This window comes from Schistocerca serialis, chromosome 7 (genome assembly GCF_023864345.2).
Source record: "Schistocerca serialis cubense isolate TAMUIC-IGC-003099 chromosome 7, iqSchSeri2.2, whole genome shotgun sequence".
NCBI classification, from domain to species: domain Eukaryota; kingdom Metazoa; phylum Arthropoda; class Insecta; order Orthoptera; family Acrididae; genus Schistocerca; species Schistocerca serialis.
In genome coordinates this window covers 537,466,258-537,488,564 of record NC_064644.1, presented here as the reverse complement: position 1 = coordinate 537,488,564, position 22,307 = coordinate 537,466,258, and the positions used below count along the sequence as shown (strand labels likewise).

Below are 22,307 nucleotides of genomic sequence, written 5' to 3'. Positions count from 1 at the left end.
CAGTTAATTAAAGAGAGTTTTACACTGAACACATTTCACTTTTATTACAAAGCATCTTCTGAGGTCATTCTGGAAGTATGGACATATTTGTTTCTACATTACTGTTTTGATAGATTAGAAAGAGTGTCTCTTTATGAAGTTGGTGTGGAATTTACTTATGGTGTACCTCCCACTTGTTTACATATTCTGCAAGCTACTGCTTTTTCCTTCTTTTTTAGCTTGGGATGAGATCGAAAGAAATGTGATAACACTACATGGGGATCCGGGAGTGGTGGTGACTGAGACAAAAATGCAATAACAGCTAAAAATCTTTATTATTTTCACAACAACGAGTGTGTGCTTGCAGGAAATAAGTACACTTGCCAAACATATATATTAAATCAGTGAGCAAGAACAATTATTTTACATACGAACTTCCAGCATATTGGAGTAGCTTGGATCAGCAACTTGTGTTAATCAATAGAACGATAAACTAGTGCGAATTTTTACTTCTTATTCATTCGAAGACCGGGCCGAGACCCATTTTCAAATCATGATAACAAAGTCGAAAATTGCATTTTCGCTGATGTCAGAAATGTGCAGTGAAAGTTTACAGTTCATACAGATAATTATTTTGTAAATAGAGATTTAGCAATTTTTGAAACAATCTTCTTTTTAATTTTAAACCAAAGCTTGGAATCACAGTGTACTCAAGTGGGACACATAAGAAAAGTCCGAATATACATAAGACAATACAGATTTAGAAATAAAAATGTAATTCTTCAAAAATTTAGAAAACTTAAGCGATAAACAAAAAATCAACTATAGCCCGTAATCGTGAAATATTATACGGAACACATGGAGTCATATGACCTTTGTATTTTCTTTTGAAGTCCTTCAATAAATAACCAAATCGATATAATCTCAAACACTTGACAATCAGTGAAGAAGACTACTAAAGAGTGACTATGTAAACAAATACCAAAGACTTTTTCTTAAAAAAACACAGTACCTTTCATGTACAGGTCTTCAAGAGGACACACACAAGCGGGTGCAGGTGACCCCTAGGCGTCCGCTATATATACAGCCAAACCTCTCCCGGTGCAGGACGCGTAACAAGAGCAAACACACTTTGTAAGACAGAGAAAGAATCATTAGCCTTGAACTCGTGGAGTTATTAATGGGTACAAGACCCCATCACGAACACTTTACTGAATTTTTCTTAATAAAACAAGACCCAGAGTGGTCGGGTAGGTGGTGTTGATCAATAAATTTTATGAACGTTCTCAAGCACAAATAAACGTATATCATAACTGTAGAAATCTAAGAGACTGGAAGAAAAATCTGTTGTTGTGTTCATTTAACCCTTGGCGAAAACAAAAATTAATTTAAGCATGGACCAAATAACATAGGGCCCATGTATTGAGAAATCGCTGTCAGCGCTAATACACAACGTGATGATGTAATGCCAAAGAGATCTCAAAGACAAGATGGCACAAGGGGACTCACCATTTTCAACCGACATCTATATGAAAGTAGTCAGAAAGTCGACGAGCAGCAACAGGTGAGCCTGTCGACAAGGAAGCACGAAGGCCGTATGTGGCACCCTCGTGTGAACCTCTGTCACACGTTGCCCGCTTCACACTTTCGTCTGACATCCGCCAGTGCTCCCGTAACCGACTGTCCATCCGATTCCTCGTGCATCCCACCACTGCCCCACGGTGCTCCTAAGCTGGCACTTAACATCTCTCGAGCACCGAAGACCCTTCTCGTCCTGATAGTTGGAACTCACACGCCCGTAAGGCATATTCTGGACGCGAGTCTTTTTTGCCTTTTTGCACTTTCTCTTACGCAGCATTGCGGTCATTTGCATTTCACCTCACTTCAGAAATAGAAGTGCAGTTACATCTGTTCGCACTCAGCAGGGTATTGATGTATTTATGGTTGTTCATTTGATTTTCGTGTAGGCTGTGATCGTTGCCTGCCTTTTAATCTTTTAGAAAAGTTTATATTTAATGTGTGTGTGTGTGTGTGTGTGTGTGTGTGTGTGTGTGTGTGTGTAGCGAAGAGAAAGAAAGAGAGAGAGAGAGACAGAGAGAGAGACAGTGTATTATTGAAGATGTCTTACATGATCAGCGGAGATTACACACGTGTATTAAGCAAGGAGATGCTAGAAGTGCCCCACTGCATTATTCAAGTATTTCTGACACCTATTTTGGAAATTGTTCTTTACACTCTGTAGTTCCCTTTGAGAAGTGACAGCAGTTTCTTGACGAATGCTGGTTTTAAGTTCCTCTAAATCCTGTGGAATTCACTTGTACACGTTCTATTCTAACGTCCACAGAAATAAAAATCGCAATAGGTTAAGTCGGGGGAACAGGGGGTCTCATGTGGTAAATGTGTCTTGAAACAGGTCATGAATCTCATTTAATGACAAGCTGGCTCTGTGTGCCACCGCAGAGACCTGCTGAAGGGCCGCGAAGCACGTTCTCTCTCACTTAATTGGTCAACAAAAGGCAGCAAAATATTATCTACATATCTCGCCCCGTTAAATGTTTAAGGGAAAAGAATGGGGCCTATTATTTTCTCACCACTAACATCATCACATCACACTCCTACTTTCTAAACATTTACAGAACTGCAACCTTTTGAAGGGTCATCCGGTTTAAGTTATGGCACTTAACCTGGATGCAGATATTTTATAGGCTTGTAACTTGGTAGCCAACCCTCCGGCTCATGGGATTGTATGGTTCATACAAAATTCCCATTTGCTGAAAAATATACCGAACGGATTTCCAGAAGGCCTTTCACCAGCATGTCCAGAGTCATGTGGAGATGCTTCTGTAAGCACTGTATGTGGCTGAAACTTCCTGGCAGATTAAAACTGTGTGCCGGACCGACACACGAACTCGGGACCTTAGCCTTTCTTGTCAGAAACACCGTTTTACGAAATTTATTGAAAAATCGATAAATCTTGTTTGGGTTAGGAAATTTAGTATTAGGAAATTGCTGTTGAAATATCTCCATATTGCACGTGTTGATGCTGTACGCAAGCATAAATCACACATGAATACTCTTTGATTAATAATATACTTGTATTACCTACCCCGTGTCACTTGAAACTTTTTCACTCAGTGCAGTATATTGTGTCGCCTAACAAACACGTAATTTCTACACCCACAGAGGCCTCGCCAGCAGAGACCAAAGAGACGCGCGCGTTTGTGTCAGCAAGGTGGGACTATGAACGATATTTTCTTTCAGTGCGGATGCACACTATTCCCTCTCTCTTACGGTGATCAGGAACTGCGAATAAGGGGTTTAAGTGTGTCACGATGTCAGTAGTGCGTAACAAGCTGGGAACTTGAGTTAGAACGGGAGCAAGTTCAGATGGCTGAGGTAATAAAGCGATGGCCCGCGTCAAGTGGGAAAGGCAAATTAAAGCCCTGATCCGACATCAATTTTCATCTGTTACCACCGACACATTTTAGTGCCCACTTACATCTAGCGTCATTAAAAACTTTGAATGGTAAGGAGTAAAAGTATTGGTTTGCGGAATCTGCGAGCAAAAGATAGTAAGTAAATGGCACATCAACTTTACAAACAAATACCGTTTCTAACCAGTAACTGCCAAAATGTGCAAAAATATGTATGCCTACTTCCAGAATGTCCAAAGAAGATGCAGTAAGCTTACGATAGGGGAGCCAATAATAATTGACTCTACCATCTGATGTGAAAGATGGCCATGCAAATAAATTCAGAAAAAAACAGAACACCTTGAATGACTAGAGATAGGCCATTCATTTTCACGCAACATATCCTGCAGAAAGATTAGCATTTAGGTCACTCTGCTCAGCATGTGTCCAGTTGCCTCGTAGCCACACGGTCCGCCATGGGCTCTGATAACTTGTGCTATGCATGATGGAATCAACGTGTATAAGGCGCGGCTGGCGTCCTGTGGCAAATCCATCAATGCTGCGTTCACCTGGTTCCGAAGTTCGTCTGTGGTAGTTGGCATTGGGTCACAGTGCTGCAACCACCTTTTCACCGTATCCCACACGTTTTCGGTTGGTGGCAAGTCTGGTTATCTGGCGGGCCAGGGCAAAAGCTCACATCCTGTGACATCAAGAAGGCACGTTTTCGTGGAGCAACATGTGATCGTGCATGTCTTGGTGAAAGGCGTCTGGGATGTTGTGCGGAACGGGCATTGCTACGGGTCACAGGATGTCGTTCACGTAGCTCACACTGGACATAGTACCCTGGACACACACCAGCTGTGATGATGATGTTTGGTTTGTGGGGCGCTCAACTGCGCGGTCATCACCGCCCGTACAAAGTCGTAATTTTTTCACACTCCAATGTTTTACGCACTCCAGTCTAGCCACAATCACGAATGATGATGGTGATGATGGAAGGATGATGACAACACAAACACCCAGTGCCTGAGCAAGGAAAAATCCCCAACCCGGCTGGGAATCGAATCCAGGACCCCGTGATGCAGAGGCAGCAACGCTAGCCACTAGACCACGAGCTGCGGGCAAAACCAGCTGTGATTTGTCGTTGTACCCAATAGCATCCCACACCATAAGGCTATGAGTTGGTCCTGTGCAAACGTAGTCAGAGTGATGCCACTCCCCCTGTCTGAGGCGAACCGAAATACGGCCATAATTTTGAAACAAACAGAACCGGCATTTGACCGAAAACACTATCTGTCTCCAGCAGTGACGTCGTTCTATACGCCATTTCCATCTGATGTGTATCGGCACATTCGTTAGTAGTAGGCGGAGAAGTGGATGACGCGTACGTAACCCATGCAGTAATATTCGGGGACGTACTGACGCTCCCTGATACTGTATGATGTGTTACACTTTCCCATTGTTGCACCTGAGCCGAGGAGGACGCAGATTTGTCCTGCAATGCCATTGGTTGAGATGTCGGTCTTCTCAGGGGGTGGTGTGGGTAGTACGACACGACCCATTTTGTAGTGTTACGTGGCCTTCGGTGAACCATTCGGCACACACCCTACACCGTCCTGAAGGATTTTGTCCTACACGAGCAGCAGTTTGGCGGGTAGATGAGCGAGGTGGTGCAGTGGTAAGCAAACTGAACACGCAATCGGGAGGACGGCGGTTCAAACCCGCGTCTGGCCATCCTCATTTAGGTTTTTCCGTGATTTCCCTAAATCGCTCAGACAAATTCCAGGATAATTCGTGTGAAAGGGCACGGTCGACTTCCTTCCCCATCCTTCCCTAATCCGATGGGAGCCATGGCCTCCCTGTTTGGTCCCATTCCCCAAAATCAACCAGCTAACCAACTGAATGGATGCATCACATCCTCTCATGACAATAATGTGCCTCTCTGATTTGACGATACATTTGCACATACGTCTGCGATGTATCTTGCTCGTTTGTTCAAATCTCACTGGTCGATTACCTTCGGTTTACGACGATAGCGAGAGCTGGAGGCATTTTTAACCGGTAGGTGTTGTTGCACGGCGATATAGATGTCGGCCTTGAAAACGCAGACCAACATTGTTCAAATGCTAATAATTTTTGCAGAACATACTAATGTGCTTGTTATTTGAATTATCTCTAGTCGTTCAAGGTGCTTTTTTTTTTAAGTCAGTGTAATTTAATATTTCCACTATGGTGCTCGCTATAGTCTGAAAAGCATTCCATGATACAACATAGAACACTTCCGTTTTCCCTGGAATCAGTTGTGTAGGCAACCTGCAAACGGGATTAGGGATCAGGGTGACCAATTTTTTTTTTTTAATTGAACTTTCAGTTCCCCACCTGGTGCGGGCAGGCATCAGCATAGGTGCTGCTCTCAGCGTAGAGATGTTACAGTTCTACAGGAGGACATTTAAAACAATAAAAGGGAGAAACATGGTTGAACATAGATATAAACAAGGTGGAACATTTCAAATGGCTCTAAGCATTATGGGACTTAACATTTGAGGTCATCAGTCCCCTAGACTTAGAACTACTTAAACCTAACCAACCTAAGAACATCACACACATCCATGCCTGAGGCAGGATTCGAACCTGCAACCATAGCAGCAGCGCAGTTCCAGACTGAAGCCCCTAGAACATCTCGGCCACAGCGGCTGGCAGGAACATAATGGAAGAAAGTATTCAAAAAAGGGGGTGACTGTAAAATGGAGATAAAAATCAGAAATGTATTTTACATACAAAATCCACACATTGTGAGAATTAACAGACACACGTCTGAGTATGGCAGGAGCATAAAAAGTTGCAGAACGATTGAAACACCACGTGATGGGGGCGTAGCTTGGAAAAATCACGGACAGCAAAACTATAAACAAGTAGAGCATACAATTAAAAACCACACCACATGACGTCACTGTAGATCTGCACCGAACAGAACACTGACACAGCACACTCGATGATGAATAAAAGGCTGGGGGGATCAGCCAGGGGTGGGGATAGGAGGGAGGAGGGACTGGGGGGGGGGAAGGGTTGGTATTAGAAGGGCAGAGGGAAGGGGGATGGGGGATGGTGATGCACTGTATGGGTTGGGGAGGAAAAGGATGGGATAGGAAAACAGCTGAGGGGGGAGTGCAGTGACTCGGGGGGGGGGGGGGGACCGCTTATGGGGAAAGAGGGGATAGGAAATGGGGTCTGTAGACTGTAGGGAGGGGTGGGGGGAACAAGGCCAGGCTACAGTTGGTAAAAAGGGTAGACGTCATGGTGAACTTTATTGAATTTCGATTCCCCCGAAGGGGGCGGGCTGGCATCAGCTTAGTATGCCGCTCTTCAGCCTACAGACTTTGTTTTAAAAAGGTGAAGATAATATATAATAAAAATAGGCGATGAAATCGGAGACTTAAATGGTAACATGGCAAAAAAATTGTGGAACTTGTTGTGACTTGGCAAGACAGCCAAGTCACTATGAGAGGAAGCCAAAAGGCACGCGTTTAAGCTCACGCAGGCTGGCGTGAGGTCTGGAACAGGTAAAGTAATTGTGACTAGCAAATAAAGTATGAAGCTGCTGGAATACTTAACTTTAATCCATAAGTGGTGAACATAGCTCTTGACAGTACATGCATCACAAGATAAATAGCAAATGATAATGGCGCCTTGCTAGGTCATAGCTAATGACGTAGCTGAAGGCTATGCTAACTATCGTCTCGGCAAATGAGAGCGTAATTTGTCAGTGAACCATCGCTAGCAAAGTCGGCTATACAACTGGGGCGAGTGCTAGGGAGTCTCTCTAGACCTGCCATGTGGCGGCGCTCGGTCTGCAATCACTGACAGTGGCGACACGCGGGTCCGACGTATACTACCGGACCGCGGCCGATTTAAAGGCTACCACCTAGCAAGTGTGGTGTCTGGCGGTGACACCACAGAACTTAAAACATAGAACAAAGGGATGATGATGCTAATAAAATACATATGAAGCAGACTGGTAAAATAATAGACAGACAATTAAAAAACACGGCGACCGCCTGGTTTCTGTTGGCAAAAGACATAAAATTGACACCCAGTGACAACATAGTTTCTATTCGCACCACTTGGAAAGACGAAACAACACTGAATATTCACTGGAACACTGCACTAAAAGGTTGGCAGATATGACATACCACACCCGATAGCAGGTGGGGCGAAACTTGACAGATGATGGAAACATAAAAAAAGGGGGGAAGGAGAGGAAAAGTGAAGGGGGTAGGGGAGAAAGGAGCAAATGGGGGATGAGGACCCATAAGAGGGGTGGATGGTGCTGGGCAGATGTGACATGGATTGGAGGCAGAGGAGGGGTATACAAAAAGACTTGGAGTGGGAGGGTAGGGAGAGGTTAGGTGGGGAGAAACACAGGATGGAAAGGGGGAAGAGGGAACCCAGGAAAAGGACAGAGGAAAGGAGGGGGGGTGAGGATCAGAGTTGATAGGAGGGATAAATGGAGGGAGAGAGGGCATCATCCGGGAGGGGAAGTTGATGGGAACCACCATGGGGAAGGAGATGAAGGATGTAGAGATGGAGGGTAGGGGGGCACAACAGTGAAGGCGTGGCAGGGGGTTGGGACAGGAGAGGAGAGGAGCAACCAGGGGGTGAGGGGGATCAAGGAGGCGGGAGGTGTAGGGTATGCGGAGATGTTCGAGGAATAGGAGTAGATGGGGGAAAGGAGTGAGATCATAGAGGATCCGCGTGGGGCACAGGAGGTGTATACGGAAGGCGAGGTGGAATGCATGACGCTCAAGGATCTGGAGGGACTTATAGACATAGAGTTTTTTTTGGGGGGGGGGGGGAGGGGGTGACCCATGCAGACGTTCAGTAATAAAGATTCGTTTACCCCGTTTCCTCACGAGCGCACTGTTTGACGTGAACGTCGAGTGAGTGCTGATGCTGACCGCTTGCGCGTGGCCGGCCGCAGGTGTTCATCCGGCGGCTGCCGAAGCTGCTGCTGATGCGCGTGCCCGAGCAGCTGCTGGCCGACCTGGCGAGCAAGCGGCTGCTGCGGCACGCGCACAACTCCAAGCTGAGCGCGGCGGCGGCGGCGGCGGTGGCGGCGGCGGCCGCCTCCTCCTCGGCCGCCTCGTCGCCCGACTCGCTGCGCCACCACCACCTGCACCAGCACCAGCACCACCTGCAGCTGCACCACCTGCAGCGGCCCGGCGGCTGCAACGGCCTGCACAGCGCCACCAACCGCTTCGGCGGCAGCGCCGGCGCCTTCGGCGGCCTGCCCTCCGTTGTCGGGCTCGACGGCTCGCTCAGCGACGTCGCCACGCGCAAGAAGTACCCCTTCGAGCTCGAGAAGGCCATCCACAACGTCCTCTTCATCCAGAACCACATGCAGCGCCAGGACGAGTTCGACGCGGTGAGTCACTGTGCGGCCGCGTTCTCACAGTGTTTTACAGCACAGCAAAGTGACCCCCTTGCACTTTCGAAATTTAAAACGACATTTTTTGCAAAAACAGACATGATGTCTTATGGGATAACAGCAATCAGTGATTTTATAATGTTACTTAAAATCCGCCCCGATTGCAAATTTCTTCCTCATCACTCACACGACCGGCTTCGGCCCATTCAGAACCATTCCCAGATCTGTAAAAATAATCATTACGTATGTGCAAATCGTATCGTCAAATCAGAGAGGCACATTATTGTCATGAGAGAATGTGATGCATCCATTCAGTTGGTTAGCTGGTTGATTTGGGGAATGGGACCAAACAGGGAGGCCATGGGTCCCATCGGATTAGGGAAGGATGGGGAAGGAAGTCGACCGTCTCCAGATCTGTAAAAATAATCATTATTTTTACAGATCTTGGGATGGTTCTGAATGGGCGGAAGCCGGTCGTGTGAGTGATGAGGAAGAAATCTGCAATCAGGGCGGATTTTAAGTATCATTATAAAACGACATTGGCAAGAAAAAAACCACATAGACAGCGCCTCACGTGTTTTCTCAATCTCCGACTTCTCGACAGTTTTTGCGGGTAAAAGGTAATTATTTATGAGGAAACTGTCGCGATCATAAAATATCATTTATTTAAAATGACCGGTTTCGGCACATGGTAGGCCATCTTCAGATTGGCTGCACCAATTGCTGGAGCTGGCGACGTGCTCAGCAGCTGCATGTTCTCATTATAATAGCTTATAGTCTTGACAACGCGCAGCTGCTCAACACTTCCGCAGCTCCAGCAAATCGTGCAGTCAATCTGAACGTGGCATACTGTGTGTGTGCCGAAGCCGGTCATTTTAAATAAATGATATTTTGTAATGCTGGCGTTTTCTTCATAAGTAATTATCTTCAGTAAGTTCACTGACACTCCCAACCATGTTGGTTAAAATCGGGATTAAGAGATACTACATAGCATTTGTTTCAATTTAAACACCTTCTAGCTGTCTAGTTTCCATTCTTTACTTACTTGGCAACCCGTTTTAGAGTTCTATCATCTTCAGGCCTCTGAACGACGTGTAGGGAGATTCTTTCTCGATTGCGATCAAATCAGGGGTCAGCAATACTGGTTTCAGTCGATTTTTGCTGTTTTGATCACTTTAACATCATCTGCCGATATGCTAGAAAACTAGATGTCTGGAACGTGTTTAGTTTGACATCCTGTAGCGAACAGCCGCGTCCCGCAACCGTCTCTAGAAGATGGACATGCGATGACTGTTCCTGTTTGAGTCGGTTTATTCTCCAGTCACAAAAACTAACTTCACGTCGCTGTACTCCAGAGTAAGGTTGTTTACTCTTTCTCTTTTCTCAACTAGTTACAGCGCTTCTAATTTAACATCTGAAGTCACAAGTTTCCATTCCGTTGTTACAGCACTCAGTTTTAGTTGTATAACCAAAAACATTCGACAAATAAAATGGAACAGAGCAATGGACTTCACTGACAGACAATAACAGACATAAAACATCACTTTGAACATAACTTTTGCTTCTGTCAACATATTAAAAACCGGGAGAAGCCTATGTTTTGGCTCACTGGCTCTGTCACAACAAAGAAGAGTGAGTGGTTTGATAGGAACTATGCTATGAGCCAGTCGAGAAAACGGATCAGGGAACGATACACTATATACTACTTAATTTTTATTTTGTATGAGGCTCGGATTTAAGAGAAACGCGTAAGTCCCCGCTCGAAATATCCAGACTCTATTGTAGCAGCGAATCTAGAAATGCTTCGTAGTTGCTAAATATAGGATCCAACACGTGTAAGTGCAGATATTTCTTTTGTAAACAGAATGGGTTACTGAGCACTATTACATAAATTTTTACGTCATTTGGGGAGTAATAGTTACAACTGTTATTAGTAGCATGTTTTTAGGTTGGTTAGTACGTCCAAGCACAAACAGCAAGAGCAAGCCTGTGATGCCTATTTTCCGGCAGGCAGGAGGTCAGGTGTTAAAGTGTGGACACAAGGATGCAAAACGATTAAATGGAGAGAAAGAAACAAACAACACACTGATGTGTGCATATGTTGAGGTACCACACATAAAATGTCTGTATCATACCCGTTATACCCTGTATGTGTGGGATTTGATTTACATCCTAAACTCCTTCCCCCTCCAGTCTGACCATCTTTTTTCCCCCATCTCTTTGTCCATCCCCTCCTCCTGCAATGTTTATCTATGCATCACTACCCTCCCCTATATTTGTCCATCTCCTCATCCCCTGTGCCTCTCAATTTCTGCCTTCTCCCTCTCAGTTCATCTCCTCTGTCCCCTTCTCTATGTCCATTGCCTCCTCCATCAGTCTATCTCCTCCTAACCCACATCCTCCGTCCCTCTCTGACCTTGAGCAATGTTTATTGAAATAAAAATAGCAGACCTAGAATGGGAATTGAAGTCGCATGAAACCAGTGGGTATAACGGTTAGTACCATTTTTTAGAATGTATGACTGAGACGTCCCGAGGTGCTGTATCTGTAACGTTAGTAGCTTCAGTGCCGATGTTTTGCACAGTTTTAGTTTCCGAATGAGCAGGACTACATAGATTGAGATTACATAGCTACAACTTTATTGGTTTCTGCAAAAGCGATGACGAGGAAGAAAACGGAAGAGCAAGTTATTGTGCATACAATTTTTTTCAAATAATGTAGAAAGAGAAAGAATATACAGGGTAAAGAAAAATTCGCGCACTCGGACTTCCCAGTGCGATTCATCACTGAAGCAACACAAAAGTGTCTCTCACAAAATTTCATCCTGCGCATATTTGCGGCTTTGAATGGATGTTAAAGATAGGCAATCTCTAAACACTGTAATCACATGTACGGTAACTACCTCTGTCGGCATACAGGACTAGTGCTGTGCAGTTGATGCAGTGGCTACCGTTTTGGTTTAGCATGCGTTGGGTCGAAGGTACGATTCTGGGAGGATGCTTGTTTATTTTTGTTTGCCAATTTAATTCTGCGATATAATACTGTAGTATACACTGTTTCTTAAGCCACACGTTTTCCACATTATTTACGTAGTAAAGCGTTTTGTAATGGCGAAGTTAACAAAAACGTGGTGAGGCAAGTCAGTAATAGACAGTTGGATGAAATGACCTGTTGTAGGACAGAATAATTACAAAAACGATATCAATTTCGAGATGCTGAAGATAAAATGTAAATGTGGTGTGACTAGGACCTCACGTCGGGTATACCGTTCGTCGGGTGCAAGTCTTTCGATTTGACGCCATTTCGGCGACTTGTGCGTCGATGGGGATGAAATGATGATGATTAGGACAACACAACATCCAGCCCCTTAGCGGAGAAAATCTCCACCCGAGCCAGGAATCGAACCCAGGCCCTTAGGATTGACATTCTGTGGCGCTGACCACTCAGCTACCGGGGGCGGACGATGCTGAAGATGATTGCACAGGTAAATAACTGAACATCTACTACTCGTCTGTACTACATGCAGTACGCCTGTCAGATGTAACACGTTAGCAAACAGTGACAGTAACACTTTCCAAATGAATGATTGCTCGACTTGCTGGATCATACTGCTCTGGACTCTTCTCAACGTGGCTGCATCAACAGATACAAGAGCAGCATGAACACGTGCTATCACTTCTTCCACATGTGTCGGCGGTGTAGAATACACCTGCTCCTTCAAGTGTCCCCATAGAAAGACATCCACGGGATTCAGGTCAGGTGAACTTGGAGGCCATATAACTGTACCCCCCGTCCGTGCCATTTCCCTGGAAATGTTCTGTCTAAATACCGTCGCACATTAATTCCAGTGTTACACCATAACCTCTGCCGAACATGAAGCGGAACGCCTTCAAGTGCGTCAGACAAATAGCTGGAGAGGGGAGCATGATACCTCAGTGCAGTCAGCCGTTCAAACAACAACTAGGGATCCAAACTCCTGTCTCCCAACATTCCAGCCCAGACAATGTTGCGAAAGCAAACCTGATATCCGCGGGGGACGTGCGGGTTAACGTCACACCTATGGTGGGCATTGCGCATATTGAAGACACCCTCACAAGTAAATGTTGCTTTATCCGATCATATTACAGTGTTTATGAAATTGGCTTCCTGTTGTTGCTGGAACCAGTAACAAACTGCATCCGCAGACGGGGGTCTGCGGGAGGTACGTGTTACGTTAAAGAATAATGATAGGGGTGCATCCCAAGTCCATGCAGCACGTCGACGACCGTGCGTTGCGAAACACGCAGGTGGCTTTCTACGTTACGAGTACTTTGCTCGGGTTCTTGGTATATGATCTCCAGAATAATAGCTCCCTCAGTTTCTGGAGTCCGGTGGGTCCCCGACGACCTCTGTCACCCGATAGTGGAAGAAGAGAACCCGTCTCCCAAAGGCGAGGCTCCAGATGATGAAACACATTTTTATCTGTCTGATGTCGACCAGGATTATCACGAGCAGCGACACAAGTCCATTGTCAGATGCACCAAGGATTAGAAGCATATTCACATACTCATCGTTTGTGTATACCATGTCATGCCACTCTGTTCTACAATAACACAAGAAGCAAATGTGATATGACGTGTTTACGAATGTACATGAGTCTGTCACGGGGCCTTACTCCGCCAGCAACTAGTCCCTTATGATGAGCAGCGCATACGGTACAAACACGTCATCAATAGCAGCGTGCTGTTTCATCTAATGCGCATCAGCTCTCACTTTTTTTCTGCATGACTCATCCCAACACAGCTAATTATGGTTCAAATGGCTCTGAGCACTATGGGACTCAACTGCTGAGGTCATTAGTCCCCTAGAACTTAGAACTAGGTAAACCTAACTAACCTAAGGACATCACAAACATCCATGCCCGAGGCAGGATTCGAACCTGCTACCGTAGCGGTCTTGCGGTTCCGGACTGCAGCGCCTTTAACCGCACGGCCACTTCGGCCGGCAGCTAATTATGGAACGATCGTTTTCGAATCACACTCTTTCCCTAACGGTAATGGACGTGATGTTTCCATATTTCCATTGACAATAATAATACACTCACGCGCCAAAGAAACTCGTATAGGCATGCGCATTCAGATACAGAGATAAGTAAATAGGCAGAATATGGTGGTGCTTTCGGCAACGCTTATGTAAGACTGCAAGTGTCTGGCGCAGTTGTTAGATAGGTTACTGCTGCTACAATGTCAAGTTATCAAGATTTAAGTGTGTTTGAACGTAGTGTTATATTCGGCGCACGAGCGATGGGACACAGCATTTCCGTGGTAGTGACGAAGCGGGTATTTTCCCGTTTGACCTTTTCACAAGTGTACCGTGAATATAGAGGAATCCCGTAAAACATCAAATCTCCCAAATCGCTGCGGCCGGAAAAAAGTCCTGCAAGAAAGGGACCAACGACGACTGAAGAGAATCGTTCAACGTGAGGGAAGTGCAATCCTTCCGCAAATTGCTGGAGATGCTGGGCATCAACCATTGTCAGTGTGCGAAACATTCAACGAAACATCATCGATATGGGCTTTCGGAGCCGAAGGTCCACTCGTAGACCCTTGATGACTGCATGACACAAAGCTTTACGCCTCACCTGGGCTCGTCAACACCGACTAAGGACTGTTGATGAGTGGAAAAATGTTGCCTGGTTAGACGAGTCTCGTTTCAGATTGTGTCGAGCAGATGGACGCGTCCAGTTATGGAGACAATTTCATGAACCCAAGGATCCTGCATGTCAGCAGGGGACTGTTCAAGCTGGTGGAGGCTCTGTAATTATGTGGGTCGTGTGCAGCTGGAGTGATATGGAGCTCCTGATACGTCTATATACGATTCTAACAGGTGACACGTACGTAAGCATCCTGTCTGATCACCTGCATCCATTATTGTTCATCCCGACAGACTTGTGCAGTTCCAGCAGGACAATGTGACACTCTGCACGTCCAGAATTCCTACATAGTGGCTCCAGGAACACTCTTCTGAGTTTGAACTCTTCCACTGGCTACCAAACTCTACAGACACTAACATTAATGAGGATATCTGTTATGCCTTGCAACGTACTGTTCAGAAGAGATCTCCACCACCTCGTTCTCTTACTGATTTATGGACAACCCTGCAGGATTCATGGTGTCAGTTCCCACTAGCACAACTTCAGACATTAGTCGAGTCCATGCCACTTCTTGTTGCGGCACTTCCGCTTACTCGCGGGAGCACTATAAGATATTAGGCAGGTGTACCATTTTCTTTCACTTTTCAGTGTAATAATAATAATAATAATAATAATAACCATAATAATAATAATACAGTTCCTAAACATGGTAATGAAAAATTGGAAAACCACACTTAATATCCAAACAAATTCAAATAACATCACATCACAGCCAATACAGATTAAGCGTGGAATATACCAAGGAGACTCATTAAGTCCTTTCTGGTTCTGCCTTGCTCTGAACCCACTATCCAACATGCTAGATAATACAAATTATGGATACAATATTACTGGAACATACCCACACAAAATCACACATCTGCTATACATGGATGATCTAAAACTACTGACAGCAACAAATCAACAACTCAACCAATTACTAAAGATAACAGAAGTATTCAGCAATGATATAAATATGGCTTTTGGAACAGACAAATGTAAGAAAAATAGCATAGTCAAGGGAAAACACACTAAGCAAGAAGATTACATATTGGATAACCACAGCGACTGCATGGAAGCGATGGAAAAAACAGGTGCCTATAAATATCTAGGATACAGACAAAAAATAGAAATAGATAATACAAATATTAAAGAACTAAAAGAAAAATATAGACAAAGACTAAAAAAAATACTGAAAACAGAATTGACAGCAAAAAACAAGACAAAAGCAATAAATACTTATGCTATACCAATACTGACCTACTAATTTGGAGTAGTGAAATGGAGTAACACAGACCTAGAAGCACTCAATACACTTACACGATCGCTATGCCACAAATATAGAATACATCACATACATTCAGCAACTGAAAGATTCACATTAAGCAGAAAGGAAGGAGGAAGAGGATTTATCGACATAAAAAACCTACATTATGGACAGGTAGACAATTTAAGAAAATTCTTTATAGAACGAGCAGAAACTAGCAAAATACACAAAGCAATCACTCATATAAATACATCGGCTACACCACTGCAATTTCATAACCACCTCTACAACCCTTTAGATCACATAACATCAACAGATACGAAGAAAGTAAATTGGAAAAAGAAAACACTACATGGCAAGCACCCGTATCATCTAACACAGCCACCCATCGATCAAGACGCATCCAACACATGGCTAAGAAAAGGCAATATATACAGTGAGACGGAAGGATTCATGATTGCAATACAGGATCAAACAATAAACACCAGATATTACAGCAAGCATATTATTAAAGATCCCAATACCACAACAGATAAATGCAGACTTTCCAAACAACAAATGGAAACAGTAGATGACATCACAAGCGGATGTACAATACTAGCAAATACAGAATACCCCAGGAGACATGACAATTTAGCAAAAATAATACATCAACAGCTTGCCTTACAACATAAACTTGTAAAGCAACATGTTCCCACATACAAGTATGCACCGCAAAATGTACCGGAGAACTATGAATACAAATTATACTTGAACAGAACCATTATAACAGATAAAACAACACCACATAACAAACCTGACATTATACTCACCAATAAAAAGAAGAAATTAACACAACTAATCGAAATATCCATACCCAATACAACAAATATACAAAAGAAAACAGGAGAAAAAATTGGAAAATTCATCCAACTGGCTGAGGAAGTCAAGGACATGTGGCATCAGAATAAAGTTGACATTATACCAATTATACTATCAACTACAGGAGTCATACCACACAATATCCACCGGTACATCAATGCAATACAGCTACATCCAAACTTCTATATACAACTACAGAAATCTGTAATTATTGACACTTGTTCAATTTCCCGAAAGTTACTAAATGCAATGTAACGTATACCGTACAGTTAAAAGGAAGTCACGATTGATCAAGGTCCGCGTCACCTTCCATTTTTAACCAGACATAACGTCTGAGACAAGAAAGAAATAATAATAATAATAATAATAATAATGCGTGGACATAGTAAACAGCATGCACTTTTCAGACTCAGTGTTAAAAGGCATTATTAGTGGTTCGATGCTGATAATACGTGCAAATGGAGACCGGGTTTGAAAATTATTTGCAAACCACATTGCTAGCCCACTGGTCACGTAAGGCCCTAACGAAATCTAATGGACCTGAAAGATGGAGGATTAATAGTTGGTACTAATCGATGGGACCACTAGGGGAGGGTATACAGAATCTAATAGATGCAGTGGTGCGAGACAATTCTCAGCCACGACATACAAAAGACCTCTTTAAAAGCTGACAGTGATAACGGTTGTACTTCCATTTCAGGGGTCTGGAAGATGTAGTTACCGTACATGAGGTTACAGTGTTGCCAGACTGCCAACCTTGAACGTCCATTTACTGCCGGAAATATGTACAGTACGAAATTTTTTTAAGAGCATTTTGGTATTTTTAGTACGTGAGGAATAGCGCTGAGAAGTTCGAATGTACATATTTATCTTTCCCTGTTTGTGGGAGAAACAAATTGTCTTATGGGTTTACATGCCCTGCTACCGTAGTTAAAACTGATTAGAAGAAAGAAATAATACCGCATATTTTCACAGCACAATCATTTGCTTCCCTGCATTCGTTTTTAAGAGAAAACCTGCACATTGTTGTTGAAAACACTATTTAGTCTATTTCTATCTGAACGTTCGGTAGAGTACCTAGTAAAAATTTCGCTCAAGAACTCAACTACGTCCCCCTCCCCCCTCCCCCCCCCACACACACTAACGTATTTACCATATATGTGTATTAAAATATCGAGAAAAAAGTACGGCGTCTACTCATCCGAATATTTATTGGAGCATTCTGTAAAATACTGAAATAAATAGGTGAATTACTTTTGAGGGAATGCTTAAAGACGTTTCGTCTTTATATTTTAGTATAGACAGATACATATATTTCTGCATATGTAAAAAAATATGTAGCCTATATGTGTATAAATGTTTATTAGAATAACATGCAAAAATCTGAATTAAGTGGATCAACAACTTTTCGAGATTATTGAAACAACGAGGTTTTGGTAACAACGTTAAAAAACAGATCGGCTTTAGCGCCGTTTATTAATAGGATAATAATTGTATAGCACATCGACACTTAAGATGCTTGAAAATAGCCTGTGAGACCAAAACTGGCCGGTCATGTAAGGTAGAAAGAACTGAATAGTTCGGAAAAAATAGTCGAGGTGGAGTGCTTCAAAACGTCCTATAACAAATACAGTATACAGTTGTGGTGCGAAACATGAAGAAAATCAGCGACACAGGGTGAACATTAATAAAACCGACATACTGCAGAGACGAATTTCTGACTGGAATGGAGGAAAACGGTCCTATGAACATGTGTCCAGAAATGGACGGTGTACGTACAACGACAACAAATCGAGTCGGAACACAGTACACATAATCGTACTTTGGCGTACACTAAGATGGTGGGCCACTTGCCTGGAGCTTATACTAGGGTTCGTTTCAATATCCCGTAGAACCTGGTCCTTCGAGTCTGGTGTACGCACAGTCCGCCGCCTCTCTGCACGTTCGTCTGTCTGAAAGGATCCATGACCACACAAACGCCCAGAAAGGGCTTGAAATATTGTGGTGTCTGTCAGGGTACTGGTTTTGTGCTTGCTGTCTTTCGACCGTTTCCATGTGATTGGTTCAAACGGTTCAAATGGCTCTGAGCGATATGGGACTTAACTGCTGAGGTCATCAGTCCCCTAGAACTTAGAACTACTTAAACCTAACCAACCTAAGGACATCACATACATCCATGCCCGAGGCAGGATTCGAACCTGCGATCGTAGCGGTCGCGCAGTTCAAGACCGTAGCGACTAGAACCGCTCAGCCACTCCTGCCGGCCCATGTGATTGGCGTGCACAAACACCATCTGGGCTCGTTGCCGACTTGAAAACCGGACCATTCTGCTGCTTACAGTACGATGCATCATTTACATAGTCTGAAACACACAAGGAGGATGTGGTCAGAGGAAGTGTCATTCGTCAGCGGCATCTACCATGACAACGATGCATTTGCGGACACGTGTTCATTGGACCATTTTCCCTACATTCCCAGCCAGGAATCCGTCCATACAGTTTGTCGGCTTTATTAATGTTTTCCGTGTGTAGTATAATTCGACGTCTCAGTAGGACTCTTGAGGACATATAAGACATATAGGTTTAAATATCAGGGCCCTGCAGTAAATAATTCCGTAATTTTTATATAGCCATTAATATACATAACGGACAAAATAAAGCGACCAGGAAAAATGTTTCACGGACCTTAAGATAAGCAACCCAACTTACATCGTCTGCCACGGTCACATATGATATAATTTGGGTTGAAACTTCCTGGCAGATTAAAACTGTGTGCCCGACCGAGACTCGAACTCGGGACCTTTGCCTTTCGCGGGGAACTGCTCTACCATCTGAGTTACCGAAGCACGACTCACGGCCGGTCCTCACAGCTGTACTTCTGCCAGTATCTCGTCTCCTACCTTCCAAACTTTACAGATGCTCTCCAGCGAACCTGCAAGAGTGAAAATCTCATTCTGGAAACATCCCCAGGCTGTGGCTAAGCCATGTCTCCGCAGTATCCTTTCTTTCAGGAGTGCTAGTTCTGCAAGGTTCGCAGGAGAGCCTCTGTAAAGTTTGGAAGGTAGGAGACGAGATACTGGCAGAAGTACAGCTGTGAGGAGGGGGTGTGAGTCGTGCTTCGGTAGCTCAGATGGTAGAGCAGTTGCCCGCGAAAGGCAAAGGTCCAGAGTTCGAGTCTCGGTCCGGCACACAGTTTTAATCTGCCAGGAAGTTTCATATCAGCGGACACTCCGCTCCAGAGTGAAAATCTAATTCTAATTTGGGTTGGACTGTCTTGCAGTTTTGTTTTGCCAACACTCATAATAGCAAAACACCAGTTTAGGCGCTTCAAATTTGATGTTTGTTCTGCCCGTGTGCGAAGTTTCGAACAAATCCAACAGATGGCAGAGCCGTAGTGAACACACAATTTGGGGTCTACGTACGAGGTGAGACAATAAAGTAATGAGACTAATGTGAAAAAAAATGTTGCTTGCCGTTTTAGTCAAGTTTAGTGTTGTCTCCTTCAACGTAGTTCCCTTCTGATTATACACACTTTTTCCAGCGCTTCTGCCATTGATGGGAACATTTCTGGAACTCATCTTCTGTAATATCCTCCAAGACCCTTGTCACAGCTTTTGGACATCTTGTGTTGTTTGAAAAAGGTGTCCCTTGACCGCCGTTTTGACTCTTGGAAATAGAAAAAAGTCGCACCGAGTGATATCTGGTGAATAAGGTGGCTGCGGTAGTACTGAAATTTGTTTTGAGGTTAAAAATTGCTGTACTGACAGAGCAGTGTGGGATGGCGCATTATCGTGATGCAGAATCCAGTTATCAGCAATGTTGGCATGGACACGAAGATCTCTTTTACGAAGTCCGTCTAAAAGTTCTTTGTAGTAATATTGGCTAACTGTTTGTCCCGCAGGCACCCACACTTTATGAACAATTCCCTTGGAATCAAAGAAGCACACAAGCATGCATTTCACTTTTGACTTTGACATACGAGCTTTTTTTGGTCTTGGCGATCCCTTTTAGCACCATTGCGAACGGATCGGACAGAAAAAAACAACTTTCATCACCACTGATAACATGGCTCAACAATTCTTGATTCATTTCCGTTTCCTCTAACAGATCGGCTGCCACATTTTTCCGTGTTTCTCTCTGTTGTGGTGTGAGATTTTTTGGGACAATTTTTGCACAAATCTTTCTCATACCACGAGCTTCAGTTATTATTAGCTGAACCGTTTCTCGATTGATGTTCAGTTCTTCTGCAATCATTTTCACGTATAATCTACGATAGGATCGTACGACTTCACGCTCGCTGGCCAAGTTGACATCCGTCCGTGAGGTTGATGGTCGTCCACCGTGGTCTTCATCTTCAACATTTGTTCTGCCTTCACTAAACATTTTATGCCCACGAAAAACTTGAGCTCTAGACATAACCTCCTTTCCAAAAGCCTTCTGAAGCTTACCCTAAGTTGTCGTCACGTTTCCACCCAATTTAACGCAAAAAGAAATGGCATACCGTTGCGCAATATTATGCGGATCCATTTCCGTGACAAGAGACACAAACACGTGTTAACTTATTACAGCACAACTTACGACTCAGCAGTTGCATCAATGTGCCACTTAGACTGGTAGCAGCTTATGGGCCAAGGTCAAAGATATTGTGCCTACGCAAGCCTGCAGGGTTGCCACATCTTGCAAAGAAAATCACTCTCATTACTTTATTGTCGCACCTCGTAAAACACCCATTACAAGCAAGGTGTTGTAACTCAGTTCTCTGCTATGGAGGTGGGAACCTTCGTGAACATCCATAAAGTTTGTCTGCTGTGTATGCTGTTGGCGCAGCTGATAGGGGTGCTGTTGCTCTGTCCTTGCAAATCGTGCGGATGCTATTATTGGCGTAACTTAATACATTAGAATTAGGCAGTTGACTTGATACCTATACAGTTACTGGTGACCATTGGAAGTGCAATGACTGAGATATCTATATATGCGCTCAAGATAGGTCCCATGAATGCTGACTTCAGACAAAGAACTGACATTTCATCTCCACTGTCTGAGCAGTTTGATGGAGAAACGTTTTTGCTATGAATCATATGCGTAGATGCAGCTGACAAAATCTGAGCTGGAAACGAAATGGTAGTCGCAGGAGTGAAACCACTTGCAATCTCCAAAGCGGAAGAAATTCCATCTCCATCTGCTAACGAAGTCGTGATGTCAGTCTTTGGTTGTTTTGCTAGAGTCGTCAGGCATTATGTCATGACTCTAAAGAAAATCAGCAACAGTTTCTTAGAAGTCTGACAAGAATCCAAAACAGACTTCCCACTATACGACAAAATACGCCCATACAAAAGCGTCAAAACTCGAAAACACATTACCAAATTGGTTTGTACATCATTTGCTCACACGCCATATAGGCCATATGACCCACTTAAGTATCTCTGCGTGTATTACACTTTAAAGCCGATGACAGCGCAATTAATGCAATGAAAACTTGGCTACAAACGCAGGACACCAGTTTTTACTAACAGTGAATACATGCTTTTAGATAACGTTGACTCAGGGTCATAGAACGAAATGGAGATTAAGTTAGGAAATAGACGCTCATATACGTAGGGTCCAGTACATTGTAAATCAATAACAATAATAATAATAATAATAATAATAATAATAATGGCGAGTGACGAGGGCCTCCCGTCGCGTAGACCGC

General features: G+C 43.9%; 1 protein-coding gene across 1 annotated transcript in view; it reads left to right on the top strand.

The window, feature by feature from the left end:
- Positions 1-22,307, top strand: part of LOC126413220 (acetylcholine receptor subunit alpha-L1) — a 587,533-nt gene that overhangs the window by 526,318 nt on the left and 38,908 nt on the right. Inside the window, exon 8 of the mRNA XM_050083117.1 lies at positions 8,371-8,814. Within this exon, the coding sequence (XP_049939074.1) occupies positions 8,371-8,814 (444 nt within the window). The remainder of the gene's footprint in view (positions 1-8,370; positions 8,815-22,307) is intronic.